At 37.2% G+C, this 20,990-nt stretch overlaps 1 protein-coding gene across 1 annotated transcript in view; it reads right to left on the reverse strand.

The window, feature by feature from the left end:
• The window catches only part of SCEL (sciellin), a 50,954-nt gene extending 38,956 nt beyond the window's left edge, over positions 1 to 11,998 (reverse strand). The window contains exons 1-5 of the mRNA XM_010578330.1: positions 11,929 to 11,998; positions 10,044 to 10,161; positions 9,337 to 9,399; positions 8,954 to 9,025; positions 354 to 419 (exon numbers count right to left, since the gene is read on the reverse strand). Of these exons, the coding sequence (XP_010576632.1) occupies positions 354 to 419; positions 8,954 to 9,025; positions 9,337 to 9,399; positions 10,044 to 10,161; positions 11,929 to 11,998 (389 nt within the window). The remainder of the gene's footprint in view (positions 1 to 353; positions 420 to 8,953; positions 9,026 to 9,336; positions 9,400 to 10,043; positions 10,162 to 11,928) is intronic.
• Positions 11,999 to 20,990: the final 8,992 nt, after the last annotated feature.

Below are 20,990 nucleotides of genomic sequence, written 5' to 3' on the forward strand. Positions count from 1 at the left end.
ACCAATAGGTTCCTGCCCTTAACGGCTAGTCGCTTTATAGCAGATTTGTCTTGTGGAGAGCTAACTGGAATAGTCCAAAGCAAAACCATGAAGAAAGCATACAAGTATTGTAGAAAAAATTTGGGAGGACTTATGTAACCTCAAGTCACGGGCACTTCATATACCCAGACCTTAGTCAATGCTGGGCATCAAGCTGCTAAGAGCCCAAACAAGTATTTAGGTATGGGATGCTTTCTCTTCCCATGCCATCTCAATCATCAAACTCGGTCCCTCAAAGAATTGCACTGTTGGCTCACTCCCAGAATCAGCTTTAGCCAAGAATTAGGAAATAACTAGCAATCATCAGTACTTACTGTTTAGTTTCCACAGTTTCTGTTGTGGTCTTACTACTCGAAACCGAGGGAGGCATCCAAGATTGCCTGTCAATGTTAACAAATAAATTTTTTAGTATTAGCTTAATGCTGTGCAGTTGAACAGCATACTATGAATGCTAGAATGTCAGAAGTGTTGTAGAAATACCTGGAACTTCTCTTAAATTATTAGTGTTTTGAAATACTGCATGCAGATACTTTTTAGACCTTTTTTTTTTTTTTCAGACAACTGAATGGAATTGAAAATAATAATTTTAATTACTGTTGTGAAAAATGTGTTCTCTGACTCTAGGTGGTCTTTTCTGCAACCTGAACGGTACAAATAAATGGATCATTCACGGGAAGGACAACCAGAGAGAATGCACAAAGGAAAGGGTGTCAAGTATCAACCCAAGAAACACATTCAGGCTGGTATTAGAGGTCACATAAACATCACAAGCACTTTCAGTTCTTTTTTTTTGGTTGTTTTTTTTCCCCTCAAAACTATGAATCCAGCAATTGTTTGTGAGGGAAAAGCAATTGCACCATAAACAGTGCAATTCAGTGATGGCCTTTCACATCTTCAAAGAGCCTGAAGAGAACTACTGGGCTGAAAACACCATAAACTTCCAGTGAACAAGCAGCGTTGTTAATATGAAAATGATGACATTTTAATTTCTACTTTCATAATTCTACTGATCAAGATTTTTATGCATGAAATATGGAAAAGAAAAATCACAAACAGACAGAATTTGCAGCTGGGAAGGATGCATAAAAATATGGCTATCACCAGCAGTAAATTTTAAATTAAAAATGTAGTTCTTTGTTCTACACCCTGTTTTTAGTCTTGCTCAGATAATACTATCTGAAATCCAGATTTTTAAAGCTAGCTGTGTATCATGCAGAAAACTCTGTGGTTCATATGTACTGCAACAGCACAGAGTCAAATTCGGCATCAGAGATTTCAACTGGTCGCAATTACAGTGAGCTATAATGCTTTAAACTTAGACACTAAAAAGGCATACGCTATAGCATCTGTTGTGGTATGTCCACTGGGCTCACAAAACTGGCTCTACAGAGACAAACTTGCAACGCAGTACTCCCATGGAAAAAGTCAGAACATGCTAAAGTTTATTTCTTGAAGCTTGCTGAGGAGTTAGAGCATGCTAGGGGAGAAAGTTGGTAATTTTTTTTAGGTAATTGTAATACATTACTGAGGTTTAATAGTGCTATATGTCCTCTGGCAACCAAGCAATGATGGTAATGAATACCTTTTTTTCTTGATTGGAGAAGTTGCAGCAGTGTTTGTGGATGCTGCATTAGGAGTCCAAGACTGTCTGTTAAGGAAATAGACTTAATTAATTAACCTTCAATGAATGTATAATTTTAAATTAAAAAAAACAATTATAAGAAATCATATTTCTACTATCAGAATGAACCAACTGTGTGCGGTAAATGGTATGACTATGTTTATATATGCCAACTGAAATTTTGGAAATACCTCAAAGGATACAAGATTTGACACCTTAAGAGACTCTGATGCTTAGAGAACAGATGTGTTTTTACCTGATACAAAAAGTGATTTCTGACTTCTTAAAATCTTGACTTCTGTACCTACACTTCAGTCTTCAACCACTAAAATATTAATATCCTTATTTTTCATACTTTTTTATGTTTCTTATTCAATTATGTCAATGCTGCTCTATTTTATGATATACCTGTAAAAGGAGCCAGTATTCCTCATACTCCTAACTATATGAGTTCCAAGTCAGTGATTTTTCTCATAAAGTTTATCAAAAAGTAATTGTCTTGTCCTGTGCAATTCTTAATGTAATGAGAATAACTGAAGAACAGAGCTTTATAAATCATTTTATTGCTCTCTAGCAGGAAAAGGTATATACTGTTTAAGTCTCACTTGAGTCCCACTTCAGAATTCGTGGCAGGTCTATTAAAAAATCATCTCCAGAAAAAATAACATAAAATCTAATTTATATGATATTTCATGTGTCATCATCACCATGATTTACAATATAATGGTGCAAAACCATAATTTAAAAAATGACCTAACTTGAACTTTAAATGCCAGAGATACTCATTTGCTCTTCAGAGTAATATCTCAACACTTTTCAAGATGACATTTAATTGCTGTGCTCAGTCTTCACTAGCAACTATACTCAGTGTAATTTGTTACTGATAGAACACTACTGGCACTGATGAAGGGACAAAGCAATATATTTGTCCCTTTACATTTATAAGTATGGTGGCTGAGCTCTTCTGACTTTCATTTTTTAAATAAAAATTTTAATTAGGTAAGAGCTGTAAGTTCTTTAGAAAATAAACTTTCAGTGTTGTGTAGTCATATTACACATATGAAGTGGCCATCTCTGAATCATAACAACTTTTTTAATAATATCAAAAATTTTGTGCTAACTTATTTTAAATTTAAAATTAGTTTTGACCTGTTTTAAACAAAAGACTGATCTTCCAACAAAAGAAAAGCTTCCACTGGAAAAATCAGTTAACCCGTCTACCAAAATAGTATTTAGTATGTTTTGGTACTCAAGTTTTCCACTGGCAATGTTCAATGGCATTTTCTACTGAAAACCTTCATTAGAATTTTTTCATGTAGTCTTTCCTCAGAAATACATACTGTATTTGGTATAATTCATGCAGAGAAATGTAGAGGTCTAGAATATACCCACACTGAACTGTTTTCAAAACATTCTCATTCTTTCTTTTTTGTATTTAAAATACAGCGTTTCTTAAATAATGCTATGCTGAGTAAATGTGTAATCTGAGTTGGTGTCTCTCTTAACCTATGGGGAAAAATAGGCATTTTTAAGGAAAGTTCCTCTTATTCTAAAGCAAATATCTGAGTGACATCAGATGAACTGTCCACCAAAAGACCCTTTTTCTCCTCACTGCCTATAAAAAGAGTCTATGATAACCTAGATATAGATGTCTGCACTCCAGATCTCAGGTGGTGAAATGAAGCCTACTATTAGGCCATATGCCATACAAATAATTTCTCTATATATTCTTGGTATGTACATGTAATCAAAAGCTATGATAATATATAATACTTAGATGATAATGTATGATAAATGATACAAGATAAATTATAATACATAATACTTAGATGGTAAAGTTCTCAAAACTCATACCTGTTGCTTTGCTTATTATTCAGAGTTGGGGACTTATTTATTTTATCAGTATCACTTCTGGCTGGAATTCTGTCAGAAACACAGAAAGTATTTATAATACACACTCTAGATCTTTTTTAAAAAAAACACTTTCAGTGAAGTTAAAAGATGGAGTATCACTTTGCCCTGTGTACAGATTAAAAATTCGCCAGTATCAAAATAGGTATAGAACAGAAGCTGTATTAATATATCATTAGTGCATTAATATCTGAAGAGTCTAAGTAGCTCACTGAAAAAAACTGTTTTAAAAGGTTGTGTTCAAACTCTAATTGATATATTGTATCAAGCCTCAGTGTTGTTAACAGTTCATTTATTACAACTCCTTTGAATTAGGTCAGAATACTAGAAAGAAAGCAATGTTCAGTCAAGCAGTACATAAACTACCCCCTTTCCCTCTCCCTCGCCATCCCTTGAGAGATGTAACAATCTCATTTTCTTTACAGCTTTTAGAGATCAATGTGATCTGAAAATACCCTGGTGTAAGATCCCAGATAAAGCATGGTAGTGACCTACAGGAATAACATCCATCAAAGAAGTTAGATTATTTTTGCTGGAATTTATTTTATTAAGCCGTGAAATTTACACCAAGAAACAACCACATGATTTTCAAGTCCTTTATGAATTCTAGTTGTTGCTTAAAACCCCTCCGAATTTTCACAGAAAGCACATTGTAGCTACTATAGTTGAAACAGTTTAAGCACTTATTTTATTTCAACTTTCTTCCCATATATGGAATATCCTTTAATAAGAACAGGGGGACTCTGAAAAGCTCAAATGTAAAGTGACGTACATTGAAATAGATTACAAATACTAAGTTGAGGGGGTTATCTTAAATATTTGGCCAAAACAGCTGAAACACATTTTGAGCTACAACTTATTTACATATAGAAATTACTTAATTTTAGTTATCTATGCCCATCTATAAACTGAAGCTATAGATCCAAAATAATTAATCCTAGAACTATTAATCTAATGTAATATACAAAACATTTTGTATACTGCCTTAAGCCAAGTATCACAGAATACTGTTGTATTTAATGAAAAGCCTTCAAGAGAGCTCTGGGACACAATCTGCACCACCATGTGATCTCTGCCTTTTTGCCTTTCTCAAATCATAAATTTAATTGTGCAAAAAAACTATCTCACATCACGGGCAGCTTGCCACGGTGAGCAGCAGTTACAGTTACGTGGAAGATCGCTAGAGGTCTCACAGAACTCGCTAGCATCACTGCGGGTGCAAACACAAGCATTTCTGCTAGTTCACAACTATCCAATGAACCAGCATTTCTTTCACGTTTCTATTCATATTTTCAAAATTTCAGCACAACACTCTAAGCAGTTCTGTATTTGCTCATTTTAAAGATTTCAAGGGTCCATCTGGCACCCTACTCTGCTGCTGCCCAATGTAGGAGAAGCTTTGAAAAAATTGAAAGAAGAAAGATAAGTGTAAAGTTAACTTCTCCTTGTAGAACTTTTCAGCTTCTGTTTAACAGTGGTTGAAGAATATCCTCTGTTTGCACCCAGAATGCTGTCTCCAACAGACACCTTTGGATCAACATTCCATTTATCCATCCAATGTTTTTCTGAACCAGTTTAAATTTCTGGCCTCCACAATATCCTGTGGTGGTGACTCCTACAATTAATACATGTGTTAAGGGAAAAACAAATGTTCTTTCTTTCTTTCCTTTTCTTTCTTTAAATCATTACTTAAACATTTTGTAGAGTATCTCCTCATTCTTACAGTGGAACAAACAGAAAATATTCCTTCCTTACTCACATTCCCTATATCATTCCAAGCTGAGGAATCTTTGTCTCTTCAGATATTCCACATATGAAAGCTACTCCCTCCCTGTGATCACTGTTTCTCACTTTCCTCTTTATTTTTTTCTGATTCTATTGTAGTTTTTTCACTTAAGTGAAATGCTGCATGCAGTGTTCAAGATGTGCAAAACAGGTTCATACCACAACTGAACAGTGGTTTCTAGATTGCTCTCAGTTCCTTTTCTAATAATTTCTACCATTCCAAAGGATTTGATTATTAATAAAGCGGACAATGGAAGTGTCTTGTTTGCTTAAGTCCCATCTCTTCAGATCTAATTGCTATAAGTGCAGTTAGGATTTATTCCTCCTGGAAGCTATTCTGGACTTAGTAGCATATAGTACATGGAAAAATAGCAACGTAATTTTCATCATCACTATCTGATTTTTAAGTTTTCTCCCATCTTTTGTGAAATATTTAGTTAGTTGCTAATAATAAGAGAGAAATAAAAGGATAAATAAAATTTTGCCTCCTATCCAGAAAGGCTGTCTGTGATCATCTGCACAATGCAATTGTTGTCTGAGTTATGATGTGTAGATCTACATGCCAGTACAAGTACATGTGCACCTACTGCCATCAAGCTATGGATTTCTGTTAACAGCAGTGTTTGGTATTTTCTTGTGCTTGCAGCCAATGGTGCAATTGCATGTAATCATCTGCAACATCTCTCCTAGGTCCTTAATACTGAAACTGATGTTCAGATTTTGTAGATATTGGGTTAGGCAAAATTCATATCAAACAATGCTTTCTTTGAACATGGATATGGCAGTATCTAGGAAGCAAAAAGCTGTACTTAATATGGCTTTTAGATATGTTTTCACTGTTGCATTTACACATGCAGTGAAGAACTCAAAATTACTCCTATACTCTTCAAACATTTTATTTTGGATTTTTTTTTTTTAATTAGAATTCAATTACTATTTTGCCATTTTGAAAACTAGCTACTGAAGAGACATTCATCCAGATAGATCCAGATTCTTTAAGCCCTTGGCTTTTGGAATATTACAGTCATGGCCAGAAGAGATGCAACACAGAATTGTGGAAAGATGTTCCAATATCTAGCTTGAAAACAGATAACTCCTAAAGACCTTTTGCAGGATAGAAGACTACCGTTTTATACAGTGTCTTAGCCAGACAAAAATTATTTTCCATACAGGCAACGTGACTTACAATAATTCTGTAAACAGCTCAGAGATCTCCAATACCAAGGTAATTCTTCTCAAGAATTGTCTACTAGGAGCAGTCCTTTAGACTGTATTCCAGGAACATGCTCCATTTTCAACTCTGCCTTTTAGTTTTGAACTGGAAAAAACAATGAATGTTTCTTTTTCACAGAGGCAACTAAGCAATATAGCTGTTCTGCAAACTGGTCTGTTCTAAGCTTGGAGACTTCTGTACTGTGGTTATGCTTGCCAGAAATAATTTATAAGAAAATAAGGGAATTGTACCTCATGGAGAACATCCTTCACAGAGCAAGCAGGAGTACCAAATTTGTCTGCAGGCTACAAAAAGGTGCTAAGAGAAAATACAACACCACACCCTTTTATGCCTTAGGTTGCAAGTTTGAGGATATGCAGAACACGTGGTCATCCCTTACAGAAGTGCCTGCTGGCAATGGGTGTGCACACATTAATCCTGGAATGGCTATATTCCACAGTTTTGAGAAGACCAGTGATCACTGAGGAAAAATAAACGACTTGACCGCAGCTTCCTCATTGTAATCATTTCATGGTAGAACCATCATTATTCACTCAATTTATGGAAATATTCTGCATTAGTTATCAAAAGTGTATATTCATACCTATAATGCTTTCTTTGTATTCTCTGTCATCTGTTGCATGTTAAGAACCCTTTACATTAGATATTTGTGTATATGAAAACAAAAGACAGTCAGCTTACAACCTAAAATAATTCAGACATCTTAATATGTCAGCATAAAGCAAAAAGGCACAGATATACTACAAAAGGACAATGCTGTTCGGCGACGCTGTAGAAAATGGAGTTGTCCTATGACTTCTAAATTAGTAATCAGGCCTTCTATGCATGGAGATCAAGCCTTAAAAATTGTTTTGAAGACAATGAGCATGTGGATAAGAGTGACAGCTGACATATTCTACTTGGATTTCCAGAGCTTCACAGAAATTTGCTTTAAGGGCTCTTAAATAAACTGATCTCCTATGTGGTCCTTTCGTGCATAAATAACTGCTTGAAAAGCAGGAAACAAAGGTTTGGAATAAACAACAATTTTTCAGAAGGAGGGATCTGTACAAGACCTGTGTTTTTCCTTATGTTCACAAATTATCTGGAAAAGGAGGAGAATGAGATTATGTTGCTTGCCAATGACATTAACTCATGGTAGTCAAAGCAAATGCTGACTGGCAAGGCTTTCAGAAGTCGTCTGCTAACATATCAGATTTCTAAAATGGCAGATGACATTCACTTTTCTTAGATGCAAAGTAATGCCTGCCAAGAAAATGAATTGATCTCTGAACCAGCTATTATTACTCAGGAAACAGGTCTTGGAATTATATAGGTAATGTTATGAAAATCAAAGCTCAATTCTGAGCAGTACTCAAAAGAGCAAATTCAGTATTACGAAGTATGAGGGAAGGAATAGCAAGTGAACCAGAAGCCGCTGTTATACTCTATCTATACAAGGTGTGCGCCCATCTTAAATACCTGCATGGAGATTTGGACCCCCAGATCAAAAAGACTGCTATGGAAATAGAAAAGATACAGAGAAGAGCAATAGGTAAATTGAAGTTATAGAATGGCTTCCTTGTCATTGGTGTACAAATACAGCAGTATTCACTGGCTTGCAGAAGAATTGACAGATGGGTGATTTCACACAGCTCTGTAGCCTGTTCTGTTCCAGACTTATATGGAGAAGGTAAATTTTACGTAACTTTTTTTCATCATTTCTTACAACAGAAGTAAGGACCATCAAACAAAATAACACAGTGCTAAGATCCAAGCAAACAAGTGTACTTTTTCCACAGTGTGCATTTAAGTGCTGGTATTCATAGCCTCAGCACGTTGTGGATACCAGATGTTAATGAGGGCTGAATTTTGAAGATGCAACATGGAAACAATCTGCAAACACAAGCATGGGCATGTCTTAACAGAGGTCAAGGCTGAAGAGGACATTCAAATTAAGGACCTGTATGACAAGCATATGATTCTGATATTTGTATTGATCATGGTATGAAGTGGCAGCAAGGATTTGCAAAGAACTAGGGGTTTACCCGTGTTGTGCTTAACTATTGGAGATAGGACTTTGATTTATCGTTTAAAAGTCAGAAAATTTTGAAGGAGTGGTTATCTGTGCAGAGATACTTACATTTATGAGGACAAGAATACACAGAAATTGATACAGAAAAAGAAAAGCAAGATGTCAAAAGAACCTTTTCTCAAATCACATTTCCATTTGTCTCATTGATAATTCATGCAAAAATCATTCAAAGTCTTCTACTTAGACACTTAATAAACAACAAAATTATAAAACCCCACTGTTTCCATTCATGCTTTCATTTTTAAGACCTCTCATAGGTATGAGAAATACATACAGAAAAAAGTCCTACCTGTCCAAGGTAGTATCAGACCTGTATCGTCCAAGTACAGCTTTCTGATCTTCCTTTTCATTTGTGCTACTGCTATAAAAAAGGTTAGAAATCCCATTTTGGTCACTGTTTTTATTAAACAACTCATCACCAATAAAACATTATATAAATCTCAAATTAAGGTATCATATAGGATTTCAGACCACCCAGGTGTCAACAGATCCAACCCTGCATCCATTGCAATGATCAACTTAATTCTTGACTTCAAAGTCAGATTTACAGTATAAACATGTATAGACTGAAACTGAACAAAGCAATCTCTTGCTATAAACAGGATATTCTAAAAGGATACTCAGTTTTCTTTGGCAATATCATTAGAAAGGTGTTCACATACTCTACTGTACCTGTGTAGGCTGTCTTGGGATTTGTACTGATTAAGCACAGCCCTTCCATAGTTTTCATCAGCACTTCAAGCAAAAGAAAGAGAGTGGTTAGTTAAAATTTGAATATTAAAAATAGAAAATTGTTTCTTGGTGAAAGATTTCTGTCCTCTATCAGATTTCATAGCTGTCCACTGCCACCGTAACCACACCAGCTACATATCTCTGCATTAGATGACTCCAGACATGTTGGAGTAAGAATTAGCTCTTCCTACATGCTGTTCATGAACCATATAATGAGGGCCTGGTCTCAAGATAGACTTTCTACTGTAATACAAGTCCTAGTTTGCATTACAGTAAATTTCAACTGATTCTGACTTAACCTTCTTAAAAGAACTTGCCAAGATTTATAATCTTCATGCTTGCAGAAAAGAAAAATTCAGATCATATTCTTGCAACCTAAGTATATGAAATGTGCAATTTTTCTTGTAGAGCAGAAGCCAGACATCTCATTAAATGTTCAGTGCTCAAAAGTCCCAATGAAAAACATAATTAGTGAAAGTCCAGCAAACTAATACTTCCAAAAGGCAATCAATACCTCATCAAGATAAGCAAATAATAGTTATTTGATTAAATTCATGTAATTCTGGTTGATACCATTCATGAAAAAGTAGACCCTCCAAGAAAATGTACATGGCATACAGAAGAAATGTATTTCATATCTTTCTTACCTTTCCTCTTCAGGCCTCTTCTTTATCCAGCTGTTATCTTGCAAAAGGGTCCGTCGTTTATTAATATCATGAGTAGCCTGTTGTCTGCTTTTAATTGCAACAGAGGGGCTCTTATTATCTGCAAATGCAGAGAAACATGTCTTGAAAATGAATGTATGGGATAACTTTGGAAACTTAAAGTACTATTAGAAAGGCTGAAATATGTAGAAGTTTAGCACAGATTGAATCTTCAGCTATCACTCCTGTTCGGTGCAGACCGTTTCATTGAAATATTTGTGGCTTAATCCCTTCAAGGGACTGCAGAAGCCCAGTTTACCAAGCTAAATTCAGTTTCACCCTTAATATGAAACAGCTTCATATATTTTTAATGTAAACAAATATCACAGATCTGATAAAGGAATTATGAAATATACATACAACAGTAATTCCAGGAATCAATCCTGTTTCCTGGGGTGTTGTCTGTGATTTTTGTATTCGTAGATGTGTGACAGGATGCAAATTTCAAATGAAAGCTAATCTTGAGATGATCACATGGTCTTCCACCTATATCCAGCCCAAGATGTGTGGATTTTCAGGTTTCTCAAAAGGGTCAGACTCCCTCTGAAGCTTTTTCCTCAGTGGCTGAATGAACAGTCTCTTTTCTAACCAGCTACCTAGTTTTACTGAACTTTGAATAAAAACAATATCTTTAAGATCTATAACTTTACATCAAATTTAACTAAAATTGGTGTATGGTTTCAAAGGTTATTGGGAGGGACAGACAGACATGCACACTCACACACTGGGTGAACATAGAAGCCTTATTTACTTATGAAAACAACTTAAAATATCTTAGCCCAACAACGCTGATATTTAATATATTGAGGAACTAACAATATGATGTTCACTTGATTTCTGAGAATATATGTTCCTCACTGTATTAGAAAGCTGATGTTTATCTCCTTTGGTTTCCCTTTATGAGGAGTTTGGCCCAGAAGCAAGCAAAAATATTCAATGACTGTTGTCGAGTATTCTCAGTTCTTTTTGTTCCCACCTAAGTTTCATATCATCATCCTGTTTGAGGTGAGGTGGAATATTGTTGTGCCAGTTTAACGTTCCCCTTTAAAATGCAAGACTAGAAGTTAAGCCCAAATAGAAATTCCTTTTTTTAATTGTGATATTTTTCCAATAGCATTGTAGGAAAACTGTTATCACCTACCCAAAAATCACTTGGATTGCACAGAAATCATGGCTTTCTTAATTGCTTAGTGCAAACAAGATTTTGGGAAATGTCCTGTAAAGGCAGTAGCCAAGGAATATATATTGTGTTTTCTTTTCAAGAAACATCACAAGCAATTTGCTCATGCATAAGGCCTTGAGTTTGCTGAAGAGTACTCATTTCTGGTCTAATGAATTGTCTCCCAGTTTCAATTAAAAATTAAATATAGATCTGATACAACAGTTCAGGTCACATGAGCACAGGCAGATGGAGCTTATCCCCTTCTTATTTTGGCAATAAAAATTTTATGTCCTTAACACGGTAGGCCAAGCTGTTCCCCACCATGGCTGTACCCATTTTGGTGTACTTAGGCCTGGCACATCCCACCCAAACCAGGTCCTCATGTGCCTCAAAACACTTCAGTCTTTCAAAGTATTTTGTATGTTCTGGGGAAATGGAAAGTTTCATCGTGTTTCCAGTTTGGCTCTGGTCATTTCTCTACACAGAAAGCGAACTCCAGCCCTCCTCAAATTTCATCCCTCCAGAGGAACAAAAAATCCCACCTGACAATTATTAAATAGCTTTTCTCTCCCCTCGCCCCATTCTAATTTTCCTCAATTTCTCCTCATTTCCCCTGAGCGAGCCAAAGAGACAGTGCTGAGATTGACGGAGGCCCTGTCTGCCCACCGCCTTCCCAGTCCCATGCTCCTGTGGGGTTGCCACAGCAACCACAGGCCTCAGCAGGGGGAACTGCCATCTTGCACCACACAGCCTGGCTCCCCCACACCACACTGCACTGCCCAATGTGGTGGTTTGGCCTGAATCTCTGCCAGCAAAAGCTTATGCACAACACTGCTAGCTTTGCAGCTGAAGCAGGTCCTACCGTGAATCTAACAACCAGCCTGTCACCGCCAAAGAGTGGTGGCATGCCCTGTGAGGGAGCTGTACAATGGGCATGGCAATGCTTAGAAATGAGGGAGGCCGTGCCTCAACCTCTAAGTGCCCTGAGAGCAGAAAATGAAGGAGATTCAATGTTACCGCTTTGATGAGGAGACTGTTTCCTTATGCTGAAAGCTGACATTTTGTTCAGTGGGGTGTCCTTCTGTGGGAATCTAAAAGAAAACATGAAAAAAAAAGAACAGAGAGTTGGCAGTGAGATTAGGAATCAGCCCCAAAGACAGTTTAAGTTCGTTTGCCACTTTGATCACCTCCTCTCACAAGTTTAGTCTGATAGGGTAAAATGACTTAGTGCTAGCTGCAGCCCTCTTCAAACGTGCTCAGGCATGGCAGTGGCTTTTCCCTCCCTGATGATGACTATGTGTATCTGTCATGGTTTAAGCCCAGCCGGTAACAAAGCACCATGAATCCACTCACTCACTCCTCCCCTCCAGCCCTGATGGGATGCAGAGAAAATATGAAGAAATGCTTGTGGGTTGAGACAAGGACAGGGAGGGATCACTCACAACTTATGGTCATGGGCAAAAGACAGGCTCAACTTGGGGAAAAAACAAAATCAATTTAATTTACTACAAATCAAATCAAAACATGGATAATGAGGAGTAAAACCAAACCCTAGAACACCTTCCCCCAGACCTCCCTCCTTCCCACCTCAGCCCCACTCCTGGTTCTCTCTCCCTCCTCCCCCCGGCGGCGCAGGGGAACAGGGGATGGGGGTTGGGGTCAATTCTCCACACATTGTCTCTGCCGCTCCTTCCTCCTCAGGGGGAGGAGGACTCCGCACTCCTCCCCTGCTCCAGCATGGGGTCCCTCCCGTGGGAGACAGATCTCCATGAACTTCTCCAATGTGAGTCCCTCCTGCAGGCCGCAGTCCTTCAGTCCCAGGCTGCTCCAGCGCGGGCTTTCCCATGGAGCGGCGGCCATCTTGTGGGGCCTCCGCTCCCCCACTCCCCTCCGTGGGCTGGGGGGACACAGGCTGCCGCCTGGTCTCCCCATGGGCTGCAGGGGCATCCCCTCCTTCCTCCCTGCCCTCGGGATCTGCACAGGGGTTCCTCTCCCATCCCGATCCCCCGACTCCCGGCAGGTTTCCCCTCTGGAATCTGTTCTCCCAGAGGCGGGTCCAGCTCCCAGCCGGGGAAGCTTCCAGCAGCTTCCAGCAGCAGCCGTCCCTGCGCTACCAAAAACGCCACCACAGAAATCCAAAACAGTATCCTTGCCCTGTCTCTCTGCCTGTCACACTGTCCCCCTTTCTCCTTGTTGGGAGCTCCTTCTCTGAGAACATGTTGGGTGGTGAGAGCCTTCGGAGGGCAAGACGGAATAACGAAGAACAGGGCGAGGTGATTAGCCTAATGAGAAGACGGTATCAGCCCGTGGCTCAGAGCGGCGCCTCGAGCACACGTGGGCTCACCCAGCCCCGCTGACGGGTCTCAGCTTCAGTGGCCTGCAGCTAACGCGGGGGTCTGGGACAGAGGCGGTTCTTCTGCCCTGCAGCAGTTTTCCAGTCACTGACTTCTCCCCTTATCTCAAATCTGGTGAAAAAATGACCCTCCAAGACTGCTGATTTAAAAAAAATAATAATAATTAGCTGTGAGTTGAGCCACTAAAGATTTCATGTTATGCTTTGAAACTGGACTTTGAACATCAGCTTTCCTAGAGAAAGCATCAAGCAGAACATAATGACATTTCAACAACAAAAAATTCCCCCTTAAGTAAAAAAAAAAAACCCAACAATCCTAACTTTGACTTAAGAGTGTGGACAAAACTGACCCTCTTTAGCGAATGGATTCCTTTTTGAAAAGCAGCAACTTCCAAGAAAACAGTGTTAAGCTGGAAAGCTCTCAGCCAGCTCCATGGGTCAGGCTGCTAAAATTTACAGAAGCACCAGAAAACAGTTTTTGTGACAGAAGCTGTCATTAAAATTTAGAAACATTCCTGGTTCTCTGGGTGACACAGTTGTCCTGGTTTTTTTGCAGATGTAGAGTGCATTGCTCACTCACCTAAGATAGAGTGGATTGAGAGACTGGAGCCTGTGGCTGTTTCTTTACTGATGGCAGGTGAAGAAGATGTTGAATTTTGGCAAAAGCTTAGCAAAAATACTAAAAGTAATACTGACAATAAAACATATAAAACTAGTGGATGCCACAATTGTCCTTAGAGCAGATTTTTCTTTTGTGTGTTTTTAGTGCCAATTACTAAACAAGCTTATGATTACCAAGAAAAGAAAGCAGGAACCCAAAATGTGGACGTATACAAATACAGATCTTTTTACAAAGATATAAAGACAAAAATAATATTGAAGTCCAAAAGTCCACATATATCTTACCCAGTTGTGAAACTGCAGATGTTTATAAGCATTTAAAATTCTGGCATGTTGATTGGAAGGCTCTGACCCACACTCCTTTCTTTTAACCTTAGTTGTTGGTATCAAGCATGCATTGGTACAGTGCATGTAGAAAACATGTGAGTGCTGGATCTGGTTCCCACCCAATAAAAATATGCTCAGGGCTGTGGTGAGCCTTATTTATTTTGCAATAAGTTACAAAATGTCTTTCAAAATTACTGATATAAAGTTTTAAGCAGATATGCACTGAACTTCCTAGATACTATTCAGGTAGGTTATCAAGCAATCGGTGTTAGATAATAACCAATCTTGCTATGAGTTTTCCTGAACTGTCACAAAATCATAGAGAGGACTCTGATTTTTTTATGTTTTCAGCATAGCAACAGCTGGACATCTGAGGTTTTTATTTCAGTCAGTCCCAGGATAATAGGAAGTTTGACGTTTCAGTATATTTCACAAGCATTGAGTGCTTGCATTTCTTCATTGGGAGAAGAAGCTGTAGTTTGTATTGAAGGAACTTGGATTTATTTTCTAATAAAGACTTTTAAAGCCATTTCTAACAGAAGTGAATCATAAAACTTTGAAAATGGAGTCTTTTTTTTTGGAAATTAAACCAAATGTGGTCATTCTAAAGCTTAGACTATCTTGTTAAAATACTTATTTTGCGATTTAAATATTTCTCACTAATGACAGGAAACCACTATGTAGACCTCATGTTATACTATACACTTCCTTTCCATAGATCAATGATGGAAACTGAAATTTCTCACATAACTAGCAAGGAAGTATCATACACCTTTGTTTAAAAAAAACCAAGAACACTTCAGACGTGTTCTGAAATATAAATTATCACCAAAGCAAAAAATCCATACATTTTGAGCCTTGTCTTTGAAATCTACAGAATAACTACAAATGCATTAATGACACCGACACCCTGAAAGCAGCTGGAAAGCAGGTTTGCAATTCCCTCTTGTATCCATGCATGACAAAAGAAAGTCCAGCAAGTGTGTTTCTTTCATCCTCCATCCTTTAATTAAAACTGGTTTTTCTCTTTCCTATATTCATTTTTTAATGTTTTTAGGGCAAAACAATATTTCTGTTGCATATGTGTACAGCATCCATAATAAACTACTACCTAGCCTCCCAGCCTGAAAGTAGTATGCATAAATGAATGTAAGAAACAGGCATACTCCCTTTCACAGTCAGCCCTGAAAATGTGCCAGGTATTCTGAAATTTTAAACCCAAGCATTTTAGTCTTACAGAATACTGCCATATTGTCCTCAAGGTTTACTTCTTGCTTCCAGACTTTCAAGTTGTATATCAAAGATTAATCAATTAAAATTTAAAATGCAAATTAAAAAAGAAAATCCTACTTTAATCTCTTGCACAGACAATCAAGAATCATCAGAGTAAGATTTAAATGTCAAGATCTTAGAAATGAAAAGAATCTTGCGTAAAGAGGCAGAATACAATCCGTCATAGCATCTTTTTCTTGGTCTTTACTATTGTGAACTAAGTGTGTTTGTGTCTGTGCATGTGGAAAGGGGAATGGACAGAAGATTGTAAGGATCACATTAGTTTAAAAACTTCAGCTCATAAAGATCTGGAACCATCACATTATTCACACAGGTCAGTGAACTGCTTATCTTCAGCCCATAGTTCAAGGGAGATAAAAAAAAAGTTTTTAACTTTGTAAATGAAATTGTGAGAAAGAGAAGTTATAGGCTTCTATAGTATAGTATAGTAGTAAATTATGTTTAGGCATTCTTAATAAGATCTCAACCACTGAAGCAAAACAACTCAGCTGGAATGCAAAACAAAAACAAACAGGAATGCAGCTCCAGTGTAATTTGAATTTAAAAACAGCATCAGGAAACTTTAGAAGAAAATTAAAACTGCCCCAGCCAGTCCAATGAGCAGTTCCCAAAGAGTTTTAGGACATGCCAATCCTGGATTCAGACCCTCCGCCATTTTTGGGGAAATCCAAATACAATCCTGAAGAAACCCAGAAAAAGCTTCAGACATGACTTCAGGAAAAGTCAAATGCTCCTCGAAGCTGGTAGCCAGTTATTCAGAAAGCAGCACAGGTCTCCAATTTCATTTTTATCACAGATAGCCACACTTCTACATCTCCTTTCCACATCCTTCAGTGACTGATCAGCAGAAGATCTCAGGCCTGCCTTAAATTCTCAAAGCTAAACCTTCTAGTTTTCAGCTGGTCTGAACACACCCATTCTTCCAACACAGAGTCCTCTTGCCTTCCTTCTGTTCTTGGCTGTAGCTTTCTATGTAATTAGGTTTCACATACATGCATTGCCGTATTTAAAAAAATACATAAGAATAATACAAACATTTCCTGTAAGAATCATGTTTTCCACATCAAACTGAACTAGTTACAACCAAAAAAGTCTTCGTTCTTTGGCTTCTAGCTATGACAGTGATTAAGACCTTATTTATAAATATTCAATTTATATGTATTTTGCTTTTAATATTTCTTTCCACAGCTTAGAGGCACCACATATCATCACACTGTATAATAAGTAATTCAATACAGTAGATGTTGAAGGAGTGTTGAGGGAGGTACACCTCCTTCTCTTAAAAGTCAAAACATTTGTTTTTATAGTGAAGCATTGCCAAATGTGAACGCCTAAAATATCAAACTTCCTACTATTATTAATGAACTGGGTGATACAAAAAGTTGTAGATAAACAACTAGTTTAAAACAGAAAATTTTCAGAATTTTTCTGTCTTCCAACTTCTCATGCTGCATTGCCGGAGCAGCCTGGATTGTAAAAAAGCCACTGTGTTTGGCATGTCCACATAAAAGCCAGCTGGAACAAACAGGTTTCTTATACATGGCTCTACACAGCCACAGCTTGCTGACTACTGTTTGCAATGCATCCTTAAAGTTCCAGCTTTTCAAAAATGTTTAATATCTGTCATATGAAAAAGAAAATAAATATATACTTTGTTCTTTCTTTATCCCAAATATGAAACTTTCCACCAAAATGTCATCTTCTTGAAGGACTATTCTGCTCTGAAGTAAGCTGAACATTCAGTGTCTTGTGAGTACTCAAAGCTCAAAATTTTAGAATTACTCCATTAGAAATCTAATAAAAGGTTAGGAAATTGATTTTCCACATCCTTTGTGTTTTAACCCATTTGCTTGCTTTCACTGCAGTCCAGGAGAAATTTTGGATAGAATAACTGTTGGTGAGAGAATAAAATGAAGGCTTACTTCAGCTTTACTTTTTATTTCTTTTTTTGCCATTGGAACTGTTAATGTTAATTCTATACTACATGGCTTATCTTTCATTTATATGAGATGAATGTGGAGAATACGACATTTTAAACAAAAGTGCATTTGATCCTACTTAATCAGTTTCAAAGCACATCACAGTATTTCCTTGCCTTAGTTAATGACTTTTACGTCAGGTCAGCAAACTTTGTTGTTTTCTCCATCATTTCTCTTGAATATAGTAAGACCTAGATGTGTGAGCAAGCAACTGACTAAAGTAATTCTGACTTGATACAAGATAAAGATCTCCAAGCCTTAGAGATAAGGCACTGGGGAGACATGTCATTACAGTTGTTCTTCTAGATAGACGTCCATAATTGTGTGACATGAAATCTTTCTGGTTTGGAAGTTAATACCAATTTTGCTGTTTTCTATATCCATCATTTCTACCCTCAAATATCAGAATTGCTGTGACTGATATGTCAGATCTGGCTACCTATACTTCAACTATAATTTGTATTTCTAAACATGGCTTCAATTCATCATAGAGGTAAAGGCTGTTTTTCAAATCACCATCTAGAGCCACTCAAAGTTATACCATCCTTCACATTTCTAAACTTGCTATTTCAGTCAAGCATACGATCTCCTAAACAGCCTTAAAGGCCCACTCTGTCAGGTGCAGATCTGTATGTATAACTGATGCTGTACTTTCTTCCGTTCAAAATTGTCACCAGCATCCACTGTCGTAGCTCAAGACTGTAGGTCAGGACATAAAGTAAAAGAACAATGGTGCTGCTAATTCAGCACAGTACCAAGTGTGTACTCAGATAAACAAATAAACACTTGGGTATCATGTATATGCTTCAAAATTATAAGTAACATGATTCTCTTTATTTGGCAATTAGTCTTTTTGTCCTTCTTCTGAAAACTACATGTAAAAATAACTATATTTATTTTACAGACATTAAAGAACAATAAAAACATGTTCCTAGAGTGAATTTTTTTTCAAGAGTTACACATCAGAGCGATAGCCATATAATACATTTGTAAACTTCTGGAAATAATACATTCTGTTTAAATAAGTATTTTACTATACAGTTTAGGCCACAGAATTGATAACAACCCGCACAGAGAACAGGTATAACATGTGTATGTGTGTAAAAGAGAAAACAGGCAAGGTTGGAACAGGCAAGGTAGGACTAGAGAACACGTGAATGTACAACAGAGATCATTCATCTATTTGTAGCAGAAAGAGCTCTCAAAACTGGTTTTTCAGGATGTGGGCGGAGGAGATTCTGTTTTGAAAGAAATTAAGCTTTGGAACTGTCACTAATGTAAAATCAGCTGCTAAGTCAGAACCCAAATCTGTATGTGTTTTCAAGTTAGAACTATATAATTGGTTTTAAATGGCATGCTTTTTTTTAATAGAGTGTAGAAGGGGGGGCCGATAATTTTAGATTTTTTTTTTCAACTTGTTCCTTTCACTTTGCTATATTTTTAATGAAGAATGCTTCTTCTTTATACATGGGTTCCATTCATGGTGCAGATAAGTCATTGTATCAAAACAGATACAAAGAATAGGTATTTTTGCTATACCTTTAGCAAGGGTGGAAATGATTTCTGGATACTTCACAAGTAGCTTGTTCTTAAAAAGTAAACTGTAGCTAAATTTTTTTCAAAATCATACACTTGAAACAAATACAAGTAAATGAGTTCTTAATTTTAGATAAAAATTCCCAGGAAAGAATAAAGAGACAGTAAAGCAAACCAAAGAGCAAAAATGACATTAAAACAGCCGTTTGGGAAAAGTCGTCTGAAGAGTGAGTTTGTCATGAGAGAAATAGCACTGAAATAAATTACAATTAACAATATAATGTATGTAATGAAGTAATTAAGATAGTATGGCCAAGAGAACATTTCAGAAAGGTCCAGGGAATTTGAACACCTAAACTGAGACACTTTAAGAGTTGAATTTTCATAGTCAAGTTCTTCACACTTCTTGAAAATCAGATCCTTTGAAGTGGGATCCTTAGTTAGACACTAAGAAATCACATAACATCCGAAAATGTAGGACTTCCGATACATAGTGTATAAAAACAGAAAAGTAAATGCCCTTACCTAGATATGGTAGAAGTTAGTGTCCTAGCGTGGCTCAGTGTGATAAGTCAACCTGGAGATATCTGGAAGTGAGGTACAATCAAAGCAAACAGAGAGCTGAACTGTCGTTCCCCATCCAGCTGTCTGAAAAGTCAAGAGACTGCTCCTTCAGAGGCTGAGTCACCTCAGGAGGAGGTAGGAGGTGTGGAAAAGGGTGGCACCTTGTAGAAATACCAGATCAATTAAAAGTACCGGTGAGTTGTTATACTTCTGTACTTGCTGTACTTTTCAAGTGCAGTAGGGCTGGGTTTCACAAAACGAAATGCTTTTACAGACCTTGAAACAGAAAACCAATCAATTACTATTTGGAAAAAAATATGCTATGCTCATTTGGATTTTCCACAGAAAAATACATTGCAGAGATATAGGGCTGCCTCTCAGCTACAGGGTTTCAGGTATTTACACAGGTGAACATGAAGAAACACCATATTTCATCAAAGGAAAATTCTGCAAACATGTTACGTGGGGAACACACACTGCAATCTGATATGCATTAAGTATTTGCGCTTTCTGAGTATGTGGGCAGAGACAAAAGATCTGTGGGGGAAAACCCTCCCACGAGAGATCTTGTTGAAAGTCCCTCTTATCTGTGCATATTTGCATTCTCCTTCAGTACAGCCAATAATAAACAGAAAGGAGAGAAGAGACTGCCTTCATTACTTTTTTTTCTTTTACAATGGCTGCAACATGTTTCTCTGTAGGCTAAGAACTTTCTTACTATTAAATACAGTAGCAAGGAACATAAACTTCCTTATAGGAATGCTGTATACAACCCTGTGGCTCTGTTTAAGATACAGAGTCTGTTTTTAAAGTATCTTATACAAGCCCACACTTATTTTATATTTGGAGAGCTTTTGTAATGAAATATGTAAGATGTGGTTATACAAGATTCTGAGTAACCTTTAGTCCTATTGTATTTTTGAAAATTAAGAATTTCTTTCAACACAGAAAAGCACAACTCTGACACAAATTAACTTAGTCATATTTCTAGTCCTTATTTTTGCTGATGGTTACCTCTTCATAGGCTTGGTGCTTAGTAGCATGAAGTTATTGTC

This window comes from Haliaeetus leucocephalus, unplaced genomic scaffold (genome assembly GCF_000737465.1).
Source record: "Haliaeetus leucocephalus isolate CR32 unplaced genomic scaffold, Haliaeetus_leucocephalus-4.0 Scaffold61, whole genome shotgun sequence".
NCBI lineage: Eukaryota > Metazoa > Chordata > Aves > Accipitriformes > Accipitridae > Haliaeetus > Haliaeetus leucocephalus.